This window comes from Henckelia pumila, chromosome 2 (genome assembly GCF_033568475.1).
Source record: "Henckelia pumila isolate YLH828 chromosome 2, ASM3356847v2, whole genome shotgun sequence".
NCBI classification, from domain to species: Eukaryota; Viridiplantae; Streptophyta; class Magnoliopsida; order Lamiales; family Gesneriaceae; genus Henckelia; species Henckelia pumila.
Genome location: NC_133121.1, coordinates 101067332 through 101084982, shown reverse-complemented (window position 1 = coordinate 101084982; position 17651 = coordinate 101067332). Strand labels below are relative to the sequence as shown.

At 35.8% G+C, this 17651-nt stretch overlaps 2 protein-coding genes across 4 annotated transcripts; one reads left to right on the top strand and one right to left on the bottom strand.

Annotated features, from left to right (window-relative positions):
* Window positions 1-5347: 5347 nt before the first annotated feature.
* Window positions 5348-12371, top strand: LOC140879534 (ATP-dependent RNA helicase-like protein DB10). Of its 3 annotated transcripts, none has more exons than XM_073283285.1 (8): window positions 5348-5481; window positions 6105-7478; window positions 7681-7917; window positions 9007-9075; window positions 9631-9900; window positions 9993-10343; window positions 10531-10808; window positions 10941-12371. In XM_073283285.1, the coding sequence occupies exons 2-8, from the start codon at window positions 6120-6122 to the stop codon at window positions 12007-12009; spliced, it is 3633 nt and encodes a 1210-aa protein (XP_073139386.1). In that variant the 5' UTR covers window positions 5348-5481; window positions 6105-6119; the 3' UTR covers window positions 12010-12371. The 3 variants fall into 3 exon arrangements, with proteins under 3 accessions (XP_073139386.1, XP_073139387.1, XP_073139388.1); XM_073283286.1 differs by having other exon boundaries at window positions 5376-5481; window positions 6005-7478; XM_073283287.1 differs by lacking the exons at window positions 5348-5481; window positions 6105-7478; window positions 7681-7917; window positions 9007-9075 and adding an exon at window positions 9313-9468.
* A 340-nt stretch (window positions 12372-12711) lies between these two features.
* On the bottom strand, window positions 12712-17058 carry LOC140880894 (ras-related protein RABF1). The gene is made up of 8 exons (XM_073285750.1): window positions 16886-17058; window positions 16533-16609; window positions 14341-14424; window positions 14093-14187; window positions 13887-13992; window positions 13476-13565; window positions 13308-13394; window positions 12712-12939 (listed from the first exon to the last, which is right to left on the bottom strand). Exons 1-8 carry the CDS (start codon window positions 16908-16910, stop codon window positions 12904-12906), a joined length of 600 nt encoding a protein of 199 aa, XP_073141851.1. The 5' UTR covers window positions 16911-17058; the 3' UTR covers window positions 12712-12903.
* Between the last annotated feature and the right edge of the window lie 593 nt (window positions 17059-17651).

The following is a 17651-nucleotide window of genomic DNA, read 5'->3' as shown; positions in this document are numbered from 1 at the left end:
TAAAAATTTAAAATAACTAATCATATTCACGTTAGGTGAAGACCACAATATTCTCATCGAATACTCAAATTTGATAACAATATGCTCTATTAAATCTTCTCTATATTATATTTGTATTTGGATGTACCTAATTTACTTATATATGTACCTTGTTTAACTTTTTTATTATTAACTTATCAATTGATATCAACGTAGTTTTTTGTATAAATACTTAAATGAGAGAAATATGTGATATATTCACCTCATTATTTACCTTATTTTAATACTGTTGTACCTTATTTACTTGGATCAGTACTTGATTTCAGCGTGCAAAGCAACCCATGAGCATACCCACGTCTGTGTGGGTTGCCTCATAGGTTTGGCGGAAAATTCCTTAAAACTTATATGTGATGCACACACATTTCCATGTCTGCGTGGGTTGAGCAAAAAATTCGCGGTACTCATATTTGTTTAAATGTGTACTTTATTGTCTCCAATATGTACCTTGTTTTAACATATTTGTACCTGATATACTTAAATGTGAGAAATATATGATATATTCACCTCGTTATGTACCTTATTTTGATATTTTTGTACCTTATTTACTTGAATTTGTACTTGATTTCAGCGTGCAGGGCAACCCATGCACATCCTCACGTCCGTGTGGGTTGGGCAGAATATTCTTTGAAACTCATATGAGAGCCACACCCATACACATGTCTACGTGGGTTGGATAAAAAATTCTCACCACTCATATTTGATACATATGTACTTTATTCTTCCCAATATGTACCTTATTTTAACATGTTTGTACTAGATGTACTTAAGTGTAGTACTTGATTTCTAGTAATTGATTATTTATTTCTCAATTTGTCATGAGTATATTTCGTGTGGATGACTAATCATATTTGATACAAATGTACTCTAATGTCCACGATATGTACCATATTGTAACATTTATATATTTGATGTACTTAAATATATACGTGATTTCAAATGTTTAATTATTTACTTGTCAATCAACGCTAATATATATCTCATGTGAGTGATTACTTATCCTCATCAAATGGATACATTGATAGAATCAGTACAGAATAAATCACAGAAATATCAATTTCACAATGAAATTTACACAATAATTTAAGTAATCACATAAACCTCCATTTTCAACAAATCCAAGAAAAAAGCGCTCCAAAAATTCCATCACTGCGCAAACATGATGGCCTAGTTGTTGTTCTTGGATCCTGAGATTATGGCTTTTTGAATAATATTATATATCCCTTTTATTAACCAAAATCACAAAACCCACAAAACACGATCTAATTTTCCTCCCAATATTGCTTCCAATAATATGTGGCAGCTTAGTTTTGTTTCTCTGCAATACCTGCTCATCCATGGCGGCCCGCCCCCTCTTTTTTTTCTTCTCTTCTTTTTTTCCCATTCTTCTCTTTTTTGTTGTCTTAGGCGATCAATCCACAGGGTACGTGATTGTGAATGCCTTCTTTATTGGGAAGGGAAGCTTCCATGCATATGCGGAGGGGTTGAGTAATTGGGATTCGATGGATGAAACTCTATGTCGATGGTCTGATGTACGTAACCTGCAACTTCAAGAATGGAGTTGTGGAGATAAACGTGAGGTACATTGAAAGAGACAATCCATTTAACATTTAATATATATTAAAGGTTATTTTAGGGTTTAAATTAAAAAAATAAGGACATATTGGTAATTTCGAATCAAAAAGTGAGTTGAAACATACAAATATGATATGTCAGGGACTGGAGAATTACAAGAACTGACATAGGGACTGGCCCCAAACTAAAGTTTGGGTTTAGGGATTTAATCCCAATTTACCGTTATTATTATTATTATTATTATTATTATTATTATTATTATTATATATTGAGTTTTTTTAATATTGGATGCATAAAGAATAATAATTAAAGACCTTGATTTGATAATATTATTACAAGTTTTTTTTTTTGAAAAAAAAAAGATGTTTGAAATAGTACTTTTTAATAAATAATAGCAATGTTTGATTAATTGATTGGATTTGAATTTAAATTTGAATTAGAATTAGAACTATATATTATAAATTATGATATTGAAGAAAAATCAAATACATTGATTGTCTTCCATTATTTCTCTTTATTTTCATGAAAATAATAAAAAAATAACAAATTAAAAGAATTAAGATCACTATACCTTTTTATTTTACTTTATATGAAAATTATTTATATTTTGTATTTTATATCCATGCATGTATTTCATGCCAACATAATTATTATACTAGTACCCGTACGCATACGTTGCGTGTCTTTTATTGTCTATTTTTAAAAAAAATTAACTAATAATAATAATAATAATAATAAAAAATAGTGAAATAAAAAAATGGAATTTTTTGTAAATAAATATTCATAAAAGGCAAAAAATATAATAAAAATGACATTTTCGTAATTACATAATCATCTAAGGTAGCGTTTGGTACATTGAATGAAAGTGAGATGATCCACAAATTTTTACTCATCTCATGTTTCTTTCATTTTTTGCTAACACAATATCATCTCATGGTCCGGTATGACATTATATATGGTTTTAATGAAAAATTTCTTTCAACTAATGGTATTAGTGGAGAATGAGTAGAAATTGAAAAGGACAATTAAGAGATTCTATAATGATAAACACGATAATCCTACAAAATTAAAAACATACAAAACAACATATTGTTCATATCTATGTATTGCTTATCCATATTTCATCATGTTTTTATCACATTTCTATTCATCTCTTATACATTCCATTCATGAAACCAAACGGTATCCAAGGGTCAAATCATGATAGAGATCATACCAAGAGACCACTATACCTTTTTATTTTACTTTATATGAAAATTATTTATATTTTGTATTTTATATCTATGCATGTATTGCATGCCAAAATAGTTATTATACTAGTATCCGGACGCACGCGTTACGTGTCTTTTATTTTCTATTTTTGCAATTAAAAATAAAAAATAAAAATAAATAGTGAAATATAAAAATAGAATTTTTTGTAAATAAATATTCATAAAAGTAAAAAAAAATATAATAAAAATGACATTTTCGTAATTATATAATCATCAAAGGGTAAAATCATTAGAGTACCATACCAAGAGACCACTAAGATACTCTTGCTTTATATTTAGTATAGATATTAATATATATATATATATATATATATATATATATATATATATATATAATTGCGAACATGTGCTTAATTTAATTGATTGATATAAGATAATAAATTATGATTTCCTATATGGTCATCATGAATTAGATTATTAAAACTAGAAGTATAAATGAATCGAGCCGGTTCGTGATTTTTTCGAGTTGGTTCGACTTTTATTCGTATTCAAACTTATCGATCTCGAGGCGAATCTGAACAGGTTCGAATTTTTTTTCGAGCCGATCTCGAGTCAATAGCATTTGTTCGATAGTTCGCGAATAATTTGCAAGTCTTAATATTTTATTAATATAATACGATAATATAATAAATATATGTATATTTCGAACGTTTTTTGAACATTTCAAGCTTTTCAACAAAGTTTTCTTATATATATACTTATATTTTAAGCCTCCACCCCCTGTACCGACTATTTGGTCGGGTGGTGTGGCTTGGTCTTCAATTTTTTTTTAATTCTTTTCTTTTCATGTTAATTTGCTTTGTTTTCTTTGACGTGTGGCCAAAATAAAAAATTGTAACACGGTTCCTAAATATTTTTTATAATTAGGATATTAATCATATTATAATAAAAATTTGTAACATGGTCCCTCAATATTTTTTATAATTATGATATTACTTATATTATAATAAAAATAAATTTATTTTAAAAAAATATTGTATAAGCGTTAGTCTAAAAATAAAGAAAATTATCATGTTTAAATAATTATTTCAACGATGCGCATGCAAATAAACACTAGTCTACACACACACATACACGTATATATATTATAAACATCCATAATTGTGTGTGTTGTCGAGCCAATAAAAAAAATTGTTAATTATTTAATTTATCAATAATTATTTAATTTATTATAATAAAGTGGACTCGTTGTTATCACGGAGGAGATTAAAATCACTCGAGATCATAACTTACAGATCGAAAATATCAGCTCAAATGATCTAATAGCACGGGAAACAATCACACACCCAGATGAACGACATTAGCTACGTTGGAAACATTGCGACAGATATTAGAGGTTAATTGAATCTTCCTACAACATTTTATCTTTAAGCCATGTTATGCGAGCTACGAATGGAGTTGCTTATCCATTAACTTGGTTTGTTATTATCCTTCCTTTTTGATTGTGTGGACGCATGTGGATTTTTTGTGTGATTAATCGATCTTATGACATCAGATATTGCTTTTTAAAAATAAAATTATCAGTTTTACCATAAAATAATAGTAATAATAATGAAAGTGGAGAAATCAAATATGCATATCCTTGTAAGCTCAATAGTTTTCATAATAAAAACATTAGTTAACACGTAAGGGTGTATTCAATGAAGAGAATTAATGACTTTTGTGGATTTTAAAAGTCTAGTGATATTCAATCATGACTTTTATATATTCTATAAAAATTTAGTGGTATTCAAAATAGTTTTTTTTTAGAGTTTTTAAAGTCAAGTGGTATTCAACCTTGACTTTTAAAAACTCTACAAAAGTCTTGTGTTATTCAAAATGTCAATATTTTATGATTTATATCAATAATGGTAATATTTAATGATAATAATATATGATTCAAAAAATTATAACATTATTTAATTAAAATATTTAAATAGTCGGATAACAGACACGATAAAAAATAAAAATTGACAAATAAATTTATATGATATAATTAATAAAATAATCTACAAGTTATCATATGTTTTTTTTAAAAAAAGTAACTTTACACAACCCCAAATTTTTTAGTTTTTAATTTTGTTACATTAATATTTGTATATACATTTAAAATAAATGAAATTAATTTTCATTAATAAATAAAAAAAATATTTCAAATAAAGTTATTATTTATGTCAAATAACTATTACTTCAAAGAAAAAACGAAAATAATATGATATATTAAAGATACAAATTCATGTAATTATATGAAAACTTTACGAATCTCTATAAAAATACTGCGAAAAATTTACAAAGAATCCATGAAAATATATTTATAAATCCGTGAAATTCTATAAAATCAATAAAAATCTATCAACTTCTCACTAAAAATCATTAAAACTATGTATTGAATATACCCTCAAAATTATTAATTTTTTGGTTCTAAATTTTTTTTTCTTCCTTTACAAAAAAAAAAAAAGAAGGAAAGAAAACAGGACCTGTACACCCGCACACACACAATTAGTCCCCTATGAACCCTAACTCCCATACATAAATCGCAAATTCCCATCCATCCGTAATTCTGTAATCCATTTTCTTCGGGGTGGTGAAGTCGGGGGAGCCTGTTTAGCTCGGATTTTCGGTAAGTGTCGAGATTTCTTATGTATATACGTGTTGTTATTTTATAGCTGATTTAATGTTAGTCGATTTTTTTCAGAAAGAAAAATTCTTAAGATTACCGCGGTGTGGAAAGCTGATGAATCATAAGTGAAAGATTACTCTTTGATTCCGGAATCGCTGTTTATCTGATTCATTAATTCACCGTGAATATGTTCGAGAGTTTTTAACGAATTTAATTTGGCGAATTTCACTTTGTGTGTCTTAAAATCCAACTGGGTTTGATTATTTAACAGATATGTGGAGCATTTTTTCAATGATATTTTATTTCCATGGTTTATCATGAGCTACTTTAGTCCGAATTTGATACGGGTGTGTTTGAAATCGATTTTATATATTTAATGGCGAGGGAACTGATTTAGCTACTGGAGCTTGTTTTTTACTCATCAAGAAGACTTAAGGATGTTGTGAGCTGTTTTAGGTTATTATTCCCCTCAATTTTCGTGACACGTGGGCTTGTATAGTTTCATCCGTTATTATCATCGCAGGCGACAAAATCCGCTGCGTGATTTTGGTCACTAGCTGGATCGAGCTTTAATTCCTTTTACTTGGTCGCTCTCGGGAAATTAATCTCAATTTCTATATCAGGGTGTCCAAATTGGAATGGCTTCTGCAGAGGCATCCCCCGGTATGCATGGCCCCAGATACGCGCCTGACGATCCTACCCTACCTCAACCTTGGAAAGGATTGATAGATGGAAGTACAGGCGTCTTATATTACTGGAATCCTGAAACTAATGTCACTCAATATGAAAAGCCGACAGCTTTACCACCACCGTTGCCACCAGGCCCACCACCTGCAGCTACTACCCCCAAGCTAAATCCTATACCATCAACAAGAACAGTGCAATCAGATGGTTTTCAGAACCAGAAGCATACTCCGGCCCTGACGCCACAAGGGCAACATATCAGCTCATCATCCCAGCAACACATTCCGCTAACACCACAGGTTTCTCAACATCAAGTGCCACCACCTGGTCAGGTGCAGGGGTCACACTTGGGACCTGGGATACAGCAGCAGAGTTATTTAGCACCTGAACAAATTAGGACGCAAATGCTGGAGCAACCTGGTCAGCAAGTGCCATCTCCGTTGGGGCAAATGCCTGTACAGCCAGGTCAGCTAGGAATTTCGCAACCAACGCCGCATATTCCCGCTCAGCCAGGTAGCCAAGCATCTTATCAACAGATGCAGCAGATGCCTCATGGTCCACAAGGTCAAATGTATTCAAACTCTCAGATTGGTAACCCACATGGTTTCCAATTTAATCCTCACCAAGCATCATATGCAGCTCATCAACAGAACACGCCTCCACAGGGTCCACAAAGTTTGCAGCCGTCTCAGCATTTAATTTCGGGGTCGCAGTTACCTCACCAACAAGACCAAGGGACAGGACTTGCTCCGAGAGATGACTCTAACTTTCTTCATGGAAAGCACTCTGGTTTTTCAGCTGCCCACCAGCATATGATGCAAGGGAAACAGTTTCCCCATCCCCGAGAACAGAAAAATGGAATTCCTCATATGGATGATGTAGAGTATCAGCAAGGGAAGAAAGCTGGGTTTTCACCTGCGCAGGTTCAGCAAACAGCGACTCCATCTATGCAAAACTTGTCTGCAGTAGCAAGTTCCAATCAAGCATCACATATGAGCACTACACCAAACCAAACTACCCTGTATGGTGGCTTATCCATCAACATGCAACAAACCAATCCTTCACTTCAGGTGCATCAACCTGGGACAGACTTAGCACATTCACAGCATGGTTCTAGATTTCCAAATCAGATGGATCCCGGAATGATGCATAGCCAGCAGCAGAATCTGCCTCCTGTAGCATCAAAGATGGCTTACGAAGAAAACCATCCTGGAAGAACTGGAAACGATTTTAACTATAGCACTAACAAGGGCGCCCCTGCAATGCATCAGCTGCCCAAGCTTGCACCCTTACCCATGGCAAGAAATCAACAGGTAAATTCTTTGTCCAGATACATGGGAAAACAAGACATCCTGAAATGAATGTTTGACATGGGCACATGCTCACATGTTAAATGACAGTTCGTGAAAACTATTTACTGAGTAATGTTCTCGCTAGTTGCATATTCCATATGCTTCACATCGCAATAAATTTCTGTGTTGGACGTTTGATAAGACTAGTTATTTCATGTACCAGGAAATGAGGATGGGCGAATTTCCTCAAAATGCCACACCTATTGTCCCAGGAAGATTGAATGGTCCTGGTCCCTCTGGAGGCCCCGCATTGCATGGTGTCTATGGTCATGCTTCTGGAGCCCCTCCTTTCCCAAACAATGCTTTTCTGAGACCACCTTCAGCGATGATGGGACCTTCAGATCCTATTAATTTGTCAGCAACAGAAATTTATCGTCAGAAGCATGAAGTAACAGCTACGGTTTGTCTTTTTATCTTATCTTGGTTTTTAATGTCTAAGATCCTAGAGAAAACACCAGTTATACTTATATTAGTGTAGCCAAATGAATAATGTGATAGATTGCTATTTGCTGGATTTAACTTTGAACCTTGTAGAAGGGATAAAGAGGCATAAGGTAGTTTGATTGTTGCTTATCTTTCTTGCTACCAAAAGGACAACATTATTGTGTTTTGAGGCAGAAATTTGGACTTGATAATGTCTGCCACACAAATTGTCTGTAGAGATTTTACAGTTGAAAGATTTTAAAAAGTTGATGGATGTGAGTATGACTACTATATATCAGCAGAGAGTACTTTAATTTCTGACACACAGCAATAGTTTTTCCTGACCGAAACTACCTAGAGGAAAGTTTTTGTGGCCAAAAGGACCATTATTTGGAGAGAGATTAATAATAATTGTTGCTCACATGAATTATTATAGTTTCTTGAAAACATGATTGAGATAATTGGGTCATGAGAAGTTAAAATCTCAGTGTGTTGTTGAGAGGAAATCCTTTTGAAATTACCAATAAGTGTAGTCAGTTTCATACCATATTTTACTCCTAATTTTACTTTTTGTTGCATTGATGCAAGATGTCTCCTACATTGGCCAAAATGAGTTCTGTTGTGCCCTTTTTCTGCTTTATTTTTTAGGAAGAACAGTAAGTAATTTTTCAGACTGTACGGATGAAAACGTGCGTGCATTTTTCTTGTCCAAGATGTGAAATATGCTGTTATGTGGCCCCTAATTTTCTCACAATGCTCCTGCTTTACAATTATTTAACTGAGCTAATATGTCATGCAGCTTTAAGGAAATCTTAATTTAGAAAGGCATGACAAGTCCAATAAGCTACTTCATAATTTCAATTTTCTTACATTTATGCATAACTTAGGAAATGGGCAAGATTCACAATTGCTCTCAAAATGGAATAAATCTTATGTACCTCATGATTGTCTTTGCAGTTGGATTGTTTTGGCTGCTGCATTAATTATTTTTTCCAATACTCTCTGCACGAATGGATGTTCAGTCATATCAAAACTGTGTGACTGATGCTTGGTTTAAATTGTTCAGGGTGAAGACGTTCCAGCTCCATTCATGACTTTTGAAGCCACTGGATTTCCACCAGAGATACTGCAGGAGGTAAGTGTTTGAAGTTTTGAACCTAATTGGCTTAATTAATATTTCTAAGCGTACACATTACGCAGAGGTGATGTTCCTTATGCCCTGCTTAATGTTTCATTTACAAAATTCTTGATTTTCGCTCATCAATTTTAACTTGTCGCAGGTGCGATATCTGCTCCAGAGGGGGAGCACATGTCGTACGCTGCACTGCGATGCGCATTTCTGTGAACAACTATTCTGAGTGTTTTGAGGGTGCTAATCGACTGTTGGAGCTTTCATTGGGCACTGCTTCTTGAGGGGTGGTTGGTGCCCGGTATCCAATTCACAATAAATATGTGACTGGGATTTCTAGCTTATTGGCTCCGTTTCTTCCCTTTTAATTGCTCCTTTTTGTTGCCACGAGTTGCTTCAGTAAGCAACCGCAAACCCCTTGAGCAATTATATTTTTATTTGATTTTATTTCCTTCTCCAACATTAGACTAGCGTAGGTTCAGCTTCAAGATCGCTTTGTCACTGCTTGGAACTTCCTTCGAAATGGTCTTCTGAAGTTCATTTTTTACTTTTTGTTTGCAGATGCATTTTGCCGGTTTCTCTGCTCCCACCCCCATTCAGGCACAAACATGGCCTATTGCTTTACAGAACAGGGACATAGTTGCCATTGCGAAGACAGGGTCTGGCAAAACACTTGGTTATCTTATTCCTGCATTTGTTCACCTGAGACGACGACAGAATAATCCTCAGAATGGTCCAACTGTGTTGGTTTTGTCTCCGACCAGGGAGCTTGCCACTCAAATTCAGGATGAAGTACTCAAGTTTGGTCGATCATCTAGGGTTTCATGCACGGTGACTTTCAAACCTTTTTTTTATCGTCAAATGGACTGATCAGTTATTGCTTTAGTTATAGATGAGGAATTCAAGTTGTTGCTTTGTTTCAGTGCTTGTATGGTGGTGCTCCAAAGGGCCTTCAATTAAAAGAACTAGAACGAGGGGTCGATATTGTCGTGGCAACTCCGGGTCGGCTGAATGACATCCTTGAAATGAAGAGGATTGACTTTAGACAGATCTCTTTTCTTGTTCTTGACGAGGCTGATAGAATGCTTGATATGGGTTTTGAGCCGCAGATTCGTAAAATCGTCAACGAGTTACCTCCAAGAAGGCAAACTCTTATGTACACTGCAACCTGGCCTAAGGAAGTTAGAAAAATAGCAAGCGATTTGTTAGTTAATCCCGTGCAGGTCAACATTGGCAGTGTTGACGAGCTTACTGCGAATAAGGCTATCACACAGGTATTTATGTAAAATTGTAAATGTCATCCCGAGGAAAATTTGAATTGTAAATAATCTTATTGTACATGTTTAAAAAATAAACATTGGCGTAAAATGAAGTGGCTTAATGGCCAGGAGTGTGACTAGTATTGCTATTCCTTTAAATATTTGTATTATCCATTAACGAAAAATTACTTTGCTTCAATAGCATGTGGAATTAGTCCCAGAAATGGAGAAGCAAAGACGCTTGGAGCAAATTCTTAGATCCCAGGAACGTGGTTCTAAATGCATAATATTTTGTTCCACAAAAAAGTTGTGTGACCAGCTGGCACGTAGTATTGGACGTAACTTTGGAGCAGCTGTAATTCACGGAGACAAATCTCAGGGTGAGAGAGACTGGGTTCTTAATCAATTCCGAACTGGGAAGTCCCCAGTTCTGGTCGCCACTGATGTTGCTGCTCGGGGGCTTGACATAAGAGACATAAGGTCTGGAACTTTCTTTATAAACTTTTTGTCTGTAGTTTGTTTCACTTTTCCTCCCTTCGACACTTCCTGGTATCTGTTTTTGATATCTTAATTTTCATGCTCTCTACGCCTTTTGAAACTATCATGTCACAGGGTTGTGATCAATTATGACTTTCCGACTGGAATTGAGGACTATGTCCATCGAATTGGAAGAACTGGGAGAGCTGGCGCTACAGGTATTTCGTACACATTTTTCTCTGAGCAAGACTGGAAACATGCTCCGGATCTCGTTAAAGTGTTGGAGGGGGCCAACCAGCATGTGCCTCCTGAGGTGAGAGACATAGCTTTACGTGGCGGGCCTGGTTTTGGTAAGGATCGAGGTTCCATGAACCGTTATGATTCAGCTGCTGGTGGTGGGCGTTGGGATTCTGGCGGTCGTGGTGGCATGAGAGATGGCTTTGGTGGTCGTGGTGGAATGCGAGATGGTGGCTTTGGTGGTCGTGGAGGCATGAGGGATGGTGGCTTTGGTGGCAGAGGTGGAATGAGGGATGACAGCTTTGGTGGACGTGGAGGGATGAGAGATGGTGGCTTCAATGGACGAGGAGGGACGAGAGATGGAAATTTTGGTGGTCGTGGTGGTGGTGGAAGGGACGGTGGTCCTTCCGGTGCTCGGTTGGGATGGGATAGGGGTGGACGTGGCGGCACACATGATCGATTCAACAATTTAGATGCAAGAGGACGAGGCCGTGGGCGAGGGCGATTCGATAGTCGAAGAGATGGCCCTGATAGAAGTAGGGGTCGGAGTTTCAGCCGGAGCCCTGATAGAGTTCGGACATGGGGTTCCAGTCGAAGCCGAAGCTCTAGCAGAGGCAGGAGTTATAGCAGGAGCCGGAGCCGAAGTCGAAGTTGGTCTCGGAGCCGTAGTCCAAGGAGCAGTCGCAGCTGGAGCCGCAGCCCTAGACGTAGCCGCAGCCGCAGTCCTAGACGTAGCCGCAGCCGTAGCCCTGATAGATATGAGAGAAGGCCGCCACGCAAAACTAAATTTGATCAGGTAAATGTTTCACCACCAAAAACTGAAGCAGCGGCCCCTGAACCTGGTACCGGAGGCAATGCATTTACTGGAATTGAGCCAGCAGACCAGGTTCCTTTGGTAGCAGCTGGAGATCTTGGCAACCTTGTTGCTGAAGCTGACCCTTCAAACAATCCTCCGGTCGAACCCTAGGGTTGCAGATATGGATCTCCATGATACCAAATGGTTTGATGCGATTAGGAAGACGATTGACATGCGGTGATGCAGAAGCAAACAGGTTTACTACCTGGTGCTACTGTTCTATATATATATACCTATGGGGGACAAATGCCGGAGTGCTATCCAGCGATCTGCCTTTTATCCTTTACATTTTCTTAGGTATTATATTACATCCCCCCTCCTGTGTTTCACTTTCATTGCTTTCGTTACTATTGAGTTTGGCACATTCTCTGATGGGACTGCAAACAAAATTAATATCTGGAACTTTCGGTGTTATCAACACTGCAGATTTTGTTTGAATCGAATTGAGATTTATAAATGTGGTTTATACTTTATACCTTATTCTATTCTGAAATTCTTTGAAAGATTTTGTTCATGAGGGGCTGCATTCAGTTTTTATCTTACATCATTCAGTTTCTGTCATGGTTTTTTTTAAGTCCACCTCTTGTTAAGTATTAAATTTTTGGGAATTGGGAGTCTGGGACCAATTCAAGGGATCTCAGATGCAAATATTCAGTTCGTTCGGAACACCATAGGTGTAACCGTGTAAGCGACTTTCATCTTGTTTCAATTAGCATCGATAATCTGACTCGCATCGTCATTAGTGATCGAGGCAATTGAACTGCCCACGAGTCACGACTGGAGATGACTATTAGAAGTTCATACATTGTAAAATCAAACGCCAATATCACGTTTTCATCAATTTAAGATATAGAATCTGGAATTCAGATAACATTTTATCTTCGATTTCGATTGAGGGTATGCATGTACGTGTTTTATTTTTTCTGAAAAACACATTAGGTTTACATAGATACAGGGAGACTTGGCAATCTGAAGCAAACAAATTGAATTCCGGTGAATGCAAGCTCATGAAGATGGCCGTGGCAGTCTCTTGGCAATTTCCTGTCCATTAAAACAACAAAAAACAAAAAGATATCAGTCTGATATAATAAAAAGCTATTTCACATGAAAACCGAGTGAAGTTCCACAAGCTCGTATTTTATGACTAAAGAAGCATGGAGCTGGGGAAAAAAACAAAAAAAACAAAATAAAAAATACGTCACATTGCCGCAAAGAAAATAGACAGCATGAACATTTTGACCATTACGAAAAAAAACCAAAAAAAAATAAATAATAAACTTAACATTGCCGCAATGAAAATAGACAACAAGAACATTTTGACCATTACATGACGGCATAATCTGGCAATGGATGCGAAAGATTGCTTAAAAAGTGAGTGTTAAAAGGGGAAAAAAAGGTAAAAACATTACCTCAAATAGCTGGTTTATATTGTCAGCAGTCTTGGCAGAGGTCTCTATAAAGAACATTCCGTTCTTTTCAGCATAGTCGTTTCCATCCTTCGAAACATGCGAGAAAGCTACAGTTTGAGAAAATGCCAACAGGACAAGGGAAATCTGATACAGAATTTATGTGCTTACCTGAACTGGCACTTCTCTTTTTTCAAGAAGATCAGCTTTATTACCTACGAGAGCCATGACTATGTCTGGGCTTCCATGCTTTTGCAACTCCTATAATTTCAATGATTATCAAATGCTAATACAGGAAAATGGCAGATTGTTCTGCAGAGTAAAATCTATACGGTGTTGTGAGTGTAGAATAAATACTAGAAATGGGCATTGACATAGCAACCAGGTTGAGTGAACAATACAGCTTCAGATGCTAAGAACACATAATTGGTTCCTATTTAGGTTAAAAATTGTACAGAACCTACAGAAGACGCTGCAACCACACTATAAAGCTGAAATCAACAACTCGGTGCATAGTCTGAGTTAGCTTATCTGTCTTTTTTGCAAATTTGAGGATGCACAATGTGGATCTCTTGGACGTACCTTGACCCAGTACTGTGCCTTGGTGAATGATTCGGGACTAGTGATATCATACACCACTACGGCAACAGCAGCACCTCGGTAATACAGAGGCGCCAGTGCGGCATACCTGCATAGCGGCAATTGTTTGTCAAATCATGTGCACAAATTTCGTCGATACAAGGCTGGGAGAAGGGATTAGGCTAGGTGCTTGATTGGTAAAAAGAAACCTTTCTTGACCAGCAGTGTCCCATATTTCAAATTTCACTGTAGTTGAATCTTGCAAGGCAATTGTCTGAGACAAGAAAGATGCCCCAACAGTGACCTGTCAAAGATATACAGTTTGGATTGATCCATCTAACAATCATATAATCCAACTTCTAAAATATGCCATTATCCAATAGTAACAAATTTAATGAGCACTACTATATGGCATTCACATCAACCCATGTCCATAATATAATACGTTATCCTTTACCTTGGACGTAGGATCAAACTGACCACGAACAAACCGGAGAACAATGCAGCTTTTCCCAACCCCAGAATCACCTAAGAGCACCAGCTGTGGAGATAATGGAAACTAATAAGGGCACAAAAGCAGATGCTTTTTAGTGCTTTCAACATTTTATCCAACTCATTTCAGAAAACCCTCAAAATGAAAAAGAAAAGCCATTTCTTTGGCTCATCTAAACACGAAAGGGTGTGAATTCAGCGGTAATCAACAACCATAATCAGGGGAAAACAGAGGTGATGAGGAAATAATGACAGCACATGACTTTTATCTCAACAGAAATGATGCTGTAAGTATACAGGCCTGTCATGTTTAAAAGTTAAAACTGCAATTCACACAGCTCAGTAGATGAAACCTGATTCAATATATAGCGGAAGCAGATTGATTAAATCAAAGCCCAGTATAATTTGATTTTAGTAATTTTCTTTTTTTCCCTAAAATACTATTCTGGTCCATGCTTTAATTTCTTTTACCGCTTGACTATGCAAATTTACTTAATGGCATCTTGTAGATGTCACATTCTCTTCTATTTCATCATTAAAACCATGCACACTATAAAATGCTTTAACAATATAATGAAGACTCGACTCCCTAATCCTCCTGTACGGAAATCTCACTGCTCTCAAAGTGAAGATTCCAAACTACATCCAGGTTAACATCACCTGCCAAAAAAATTTCAAGATGAAGTTGTTCTGTCAGCCAGATGATTCATAGACTGTAAGAATCTCTCATTAAAAGCCACAAAACATCTTCCCAGAATCTTCATATATACCCCTTCCCTACTTTCCAGCTAATTTCATCCTTGAGTGAGTCAGCAAAGTCCTTAGTTGCTTTACAATGATACAGGAGAGTTACTACTTGGAAATGCCCAGAATCAATAACCCCCAAAAAAGACTCCCATTTCCTACTATAGTACTATCACCGTGTGCTACGGTGAACTCTTTCTGTGAAAACTCCACAACCACCTACAAAGTAAGGGCTGATGGTAGCCACTAATTTTCGATACCATGCCTTGCTAGAAGATTAAAACTTTCCTCTGAATTCTGATTGACCAGATTCTTTGATTGAGACTCGTTCCAATTGCCCCAAATAAAATTTCTGCTATTTTCTCAATTTTAGTAATCGCACCTGTAGTAATTTTTTACCTTGAGCTTGAAAGTTAATACACACAAGAAACACAACTAGTCAACAACTCAATTGCCTAGAACATTAGCAACCAAATATCAATCCAAAGCTTCCTTTGACATTTGATGAGAGAAAGACCATGCCCTGACACTATTTACCCAATTAAGTGTCTGAAATGTTTATCTAATCCAGACGAGGATTGAGGAATGAACAAAGCGGCAAAATTCTAAATGTTAAAAGACATTTCTAGCATAACCGAGCTAGCTCTCATGGATCAGGTCAGTAGCAGTCGCACCCTGAGCAAGCAGGGTTCAAGTAAAATGCATTCCTCGAGGATTGTTGGAACACTAAAACTAAGCGGCTGGCCCAAAGGATGAAGTGTCAATTGTAACAAGCAGCAGCAGTTGGTAATGCTAAAAACATTGTTACCGAATCAGCCCATTCAGTAAAACATGTGCAACAACAAAAACCATCCAGAGAAGCCAAACTAAACTTTAGGCTGATATCCAGTTTTCGAATAAAATATCTCAAGTCGGAAGCAGCTAAAACTAATTTAAAAACTCCACAACATACAGCAATCAGTTAACATCTCGAGTAGACTCGTACTACTAAAGGAAAAATGCTTGAAAGCCCACATATATACCCAATAGAGTTCTCTATATGATACTTTCGGCAGACCATAACACAATAAATGTATACTCATGAGTCATGATGACTTTCAGCCTTCACCTGATTTAAAATGATAAGCTTCTGATATTTAGTTAATTTGGGACAAATTTGGCAAGACTGTGGAGAGGACCAAAGTGGGATGGTTTGAACTTCAAACTATACAATATTTGAAAAGGGGAAGTGGAAAATGAAATGAGGAAAGCCCCCATATATTGGTAGGCATCCCCTTCGCCCTTAAATAATCAGCCATTACTGTCTGTCAAGTGATTGTCTAATTAGCAAACCTCATTCAAACACGATATTCTCGAGATCAACCTTTTCAGCAAATTCGACACCGACAATCAACAAGCAAGCACAAAATTTACCTTAACTTTAAGGTTATTCACATCATTCGATCCTCCATTTTCTGCATTTAGACCTCCCAACCTTCCAGCATTTTTATCTGGACAAAACGGCAGTCATGGCCCTCCATCGGATTCAATATTGTTTTTGACAAAACTTACAAAAGTCAATGATAAAAACCGAAACTCGTAGGAGCAAGGAACAAGGCAGGAATTATCGTAGTCAATGATAAACGCCAACAGATTCAGAACTATATTGAGGAATTCTATAATTTTTAAATTTCAGGCAAATATTAACGATAAAATCTTCGGAAAATAAATTTTAATAATCGAGGTTGGGAAAATGATCTAAACCCTAAATTAATGCTGACATTCACCTGGAACGGATGACGAGCAACCCATGGAGCCGGAATATTTCGGGAATGAAACCGTATATGCGTGAAAGAAATTTATCCAACTTCAGTGATTAGGGTTTGGATCGAAGAAATGGAATTGGGCGAAATATTCAATCAGCCTTGGGATTCTGAGTATTGTTGAACAGTGGAAGAAGAGAAGAGAACTTTGAATAATAAAATATATTTTATTTTTATTTTTTTAGGGAAAAAAATATTTCATTTAAAATAACGCGAGTGTGTAAAACGTGACAAATGACAATATATATTTTATATATATTGAAGAGATAATATATATACATATTTATTTTATCAAATTTTTTTAAAAATATATATATGTTCGTCACTTTCAATATTTTCAAATTTCAATTGCACGAACTTACAATTTATAACGATATATAAAATATATTAAATTATTATAAGCTATTTAAAATAAGTTTCGTGAACATGATATCTGAAAGGAATATTTTATTCTTTAAAATCATCCTAATATAAAAAAATTTTATTTAATATCTTTTGCCTTTCTTGGACATGAACTAATCTTTATTTTCTATTGCGATATTGATAAGCTGATTAGAATATTTATCATATCATATCTAATATTTATCTTTCTTTATTTGTGTAGATTTGATATGATCAAATAAAAGGAATCCTATGCCTACAAGAAAACAAATTAAAGAAGGATTCTTAGTCTATTTATTTTGAGATAGGCGTACACAAGAGAGAGAGATTAATAGAGAGAAAAACGTGA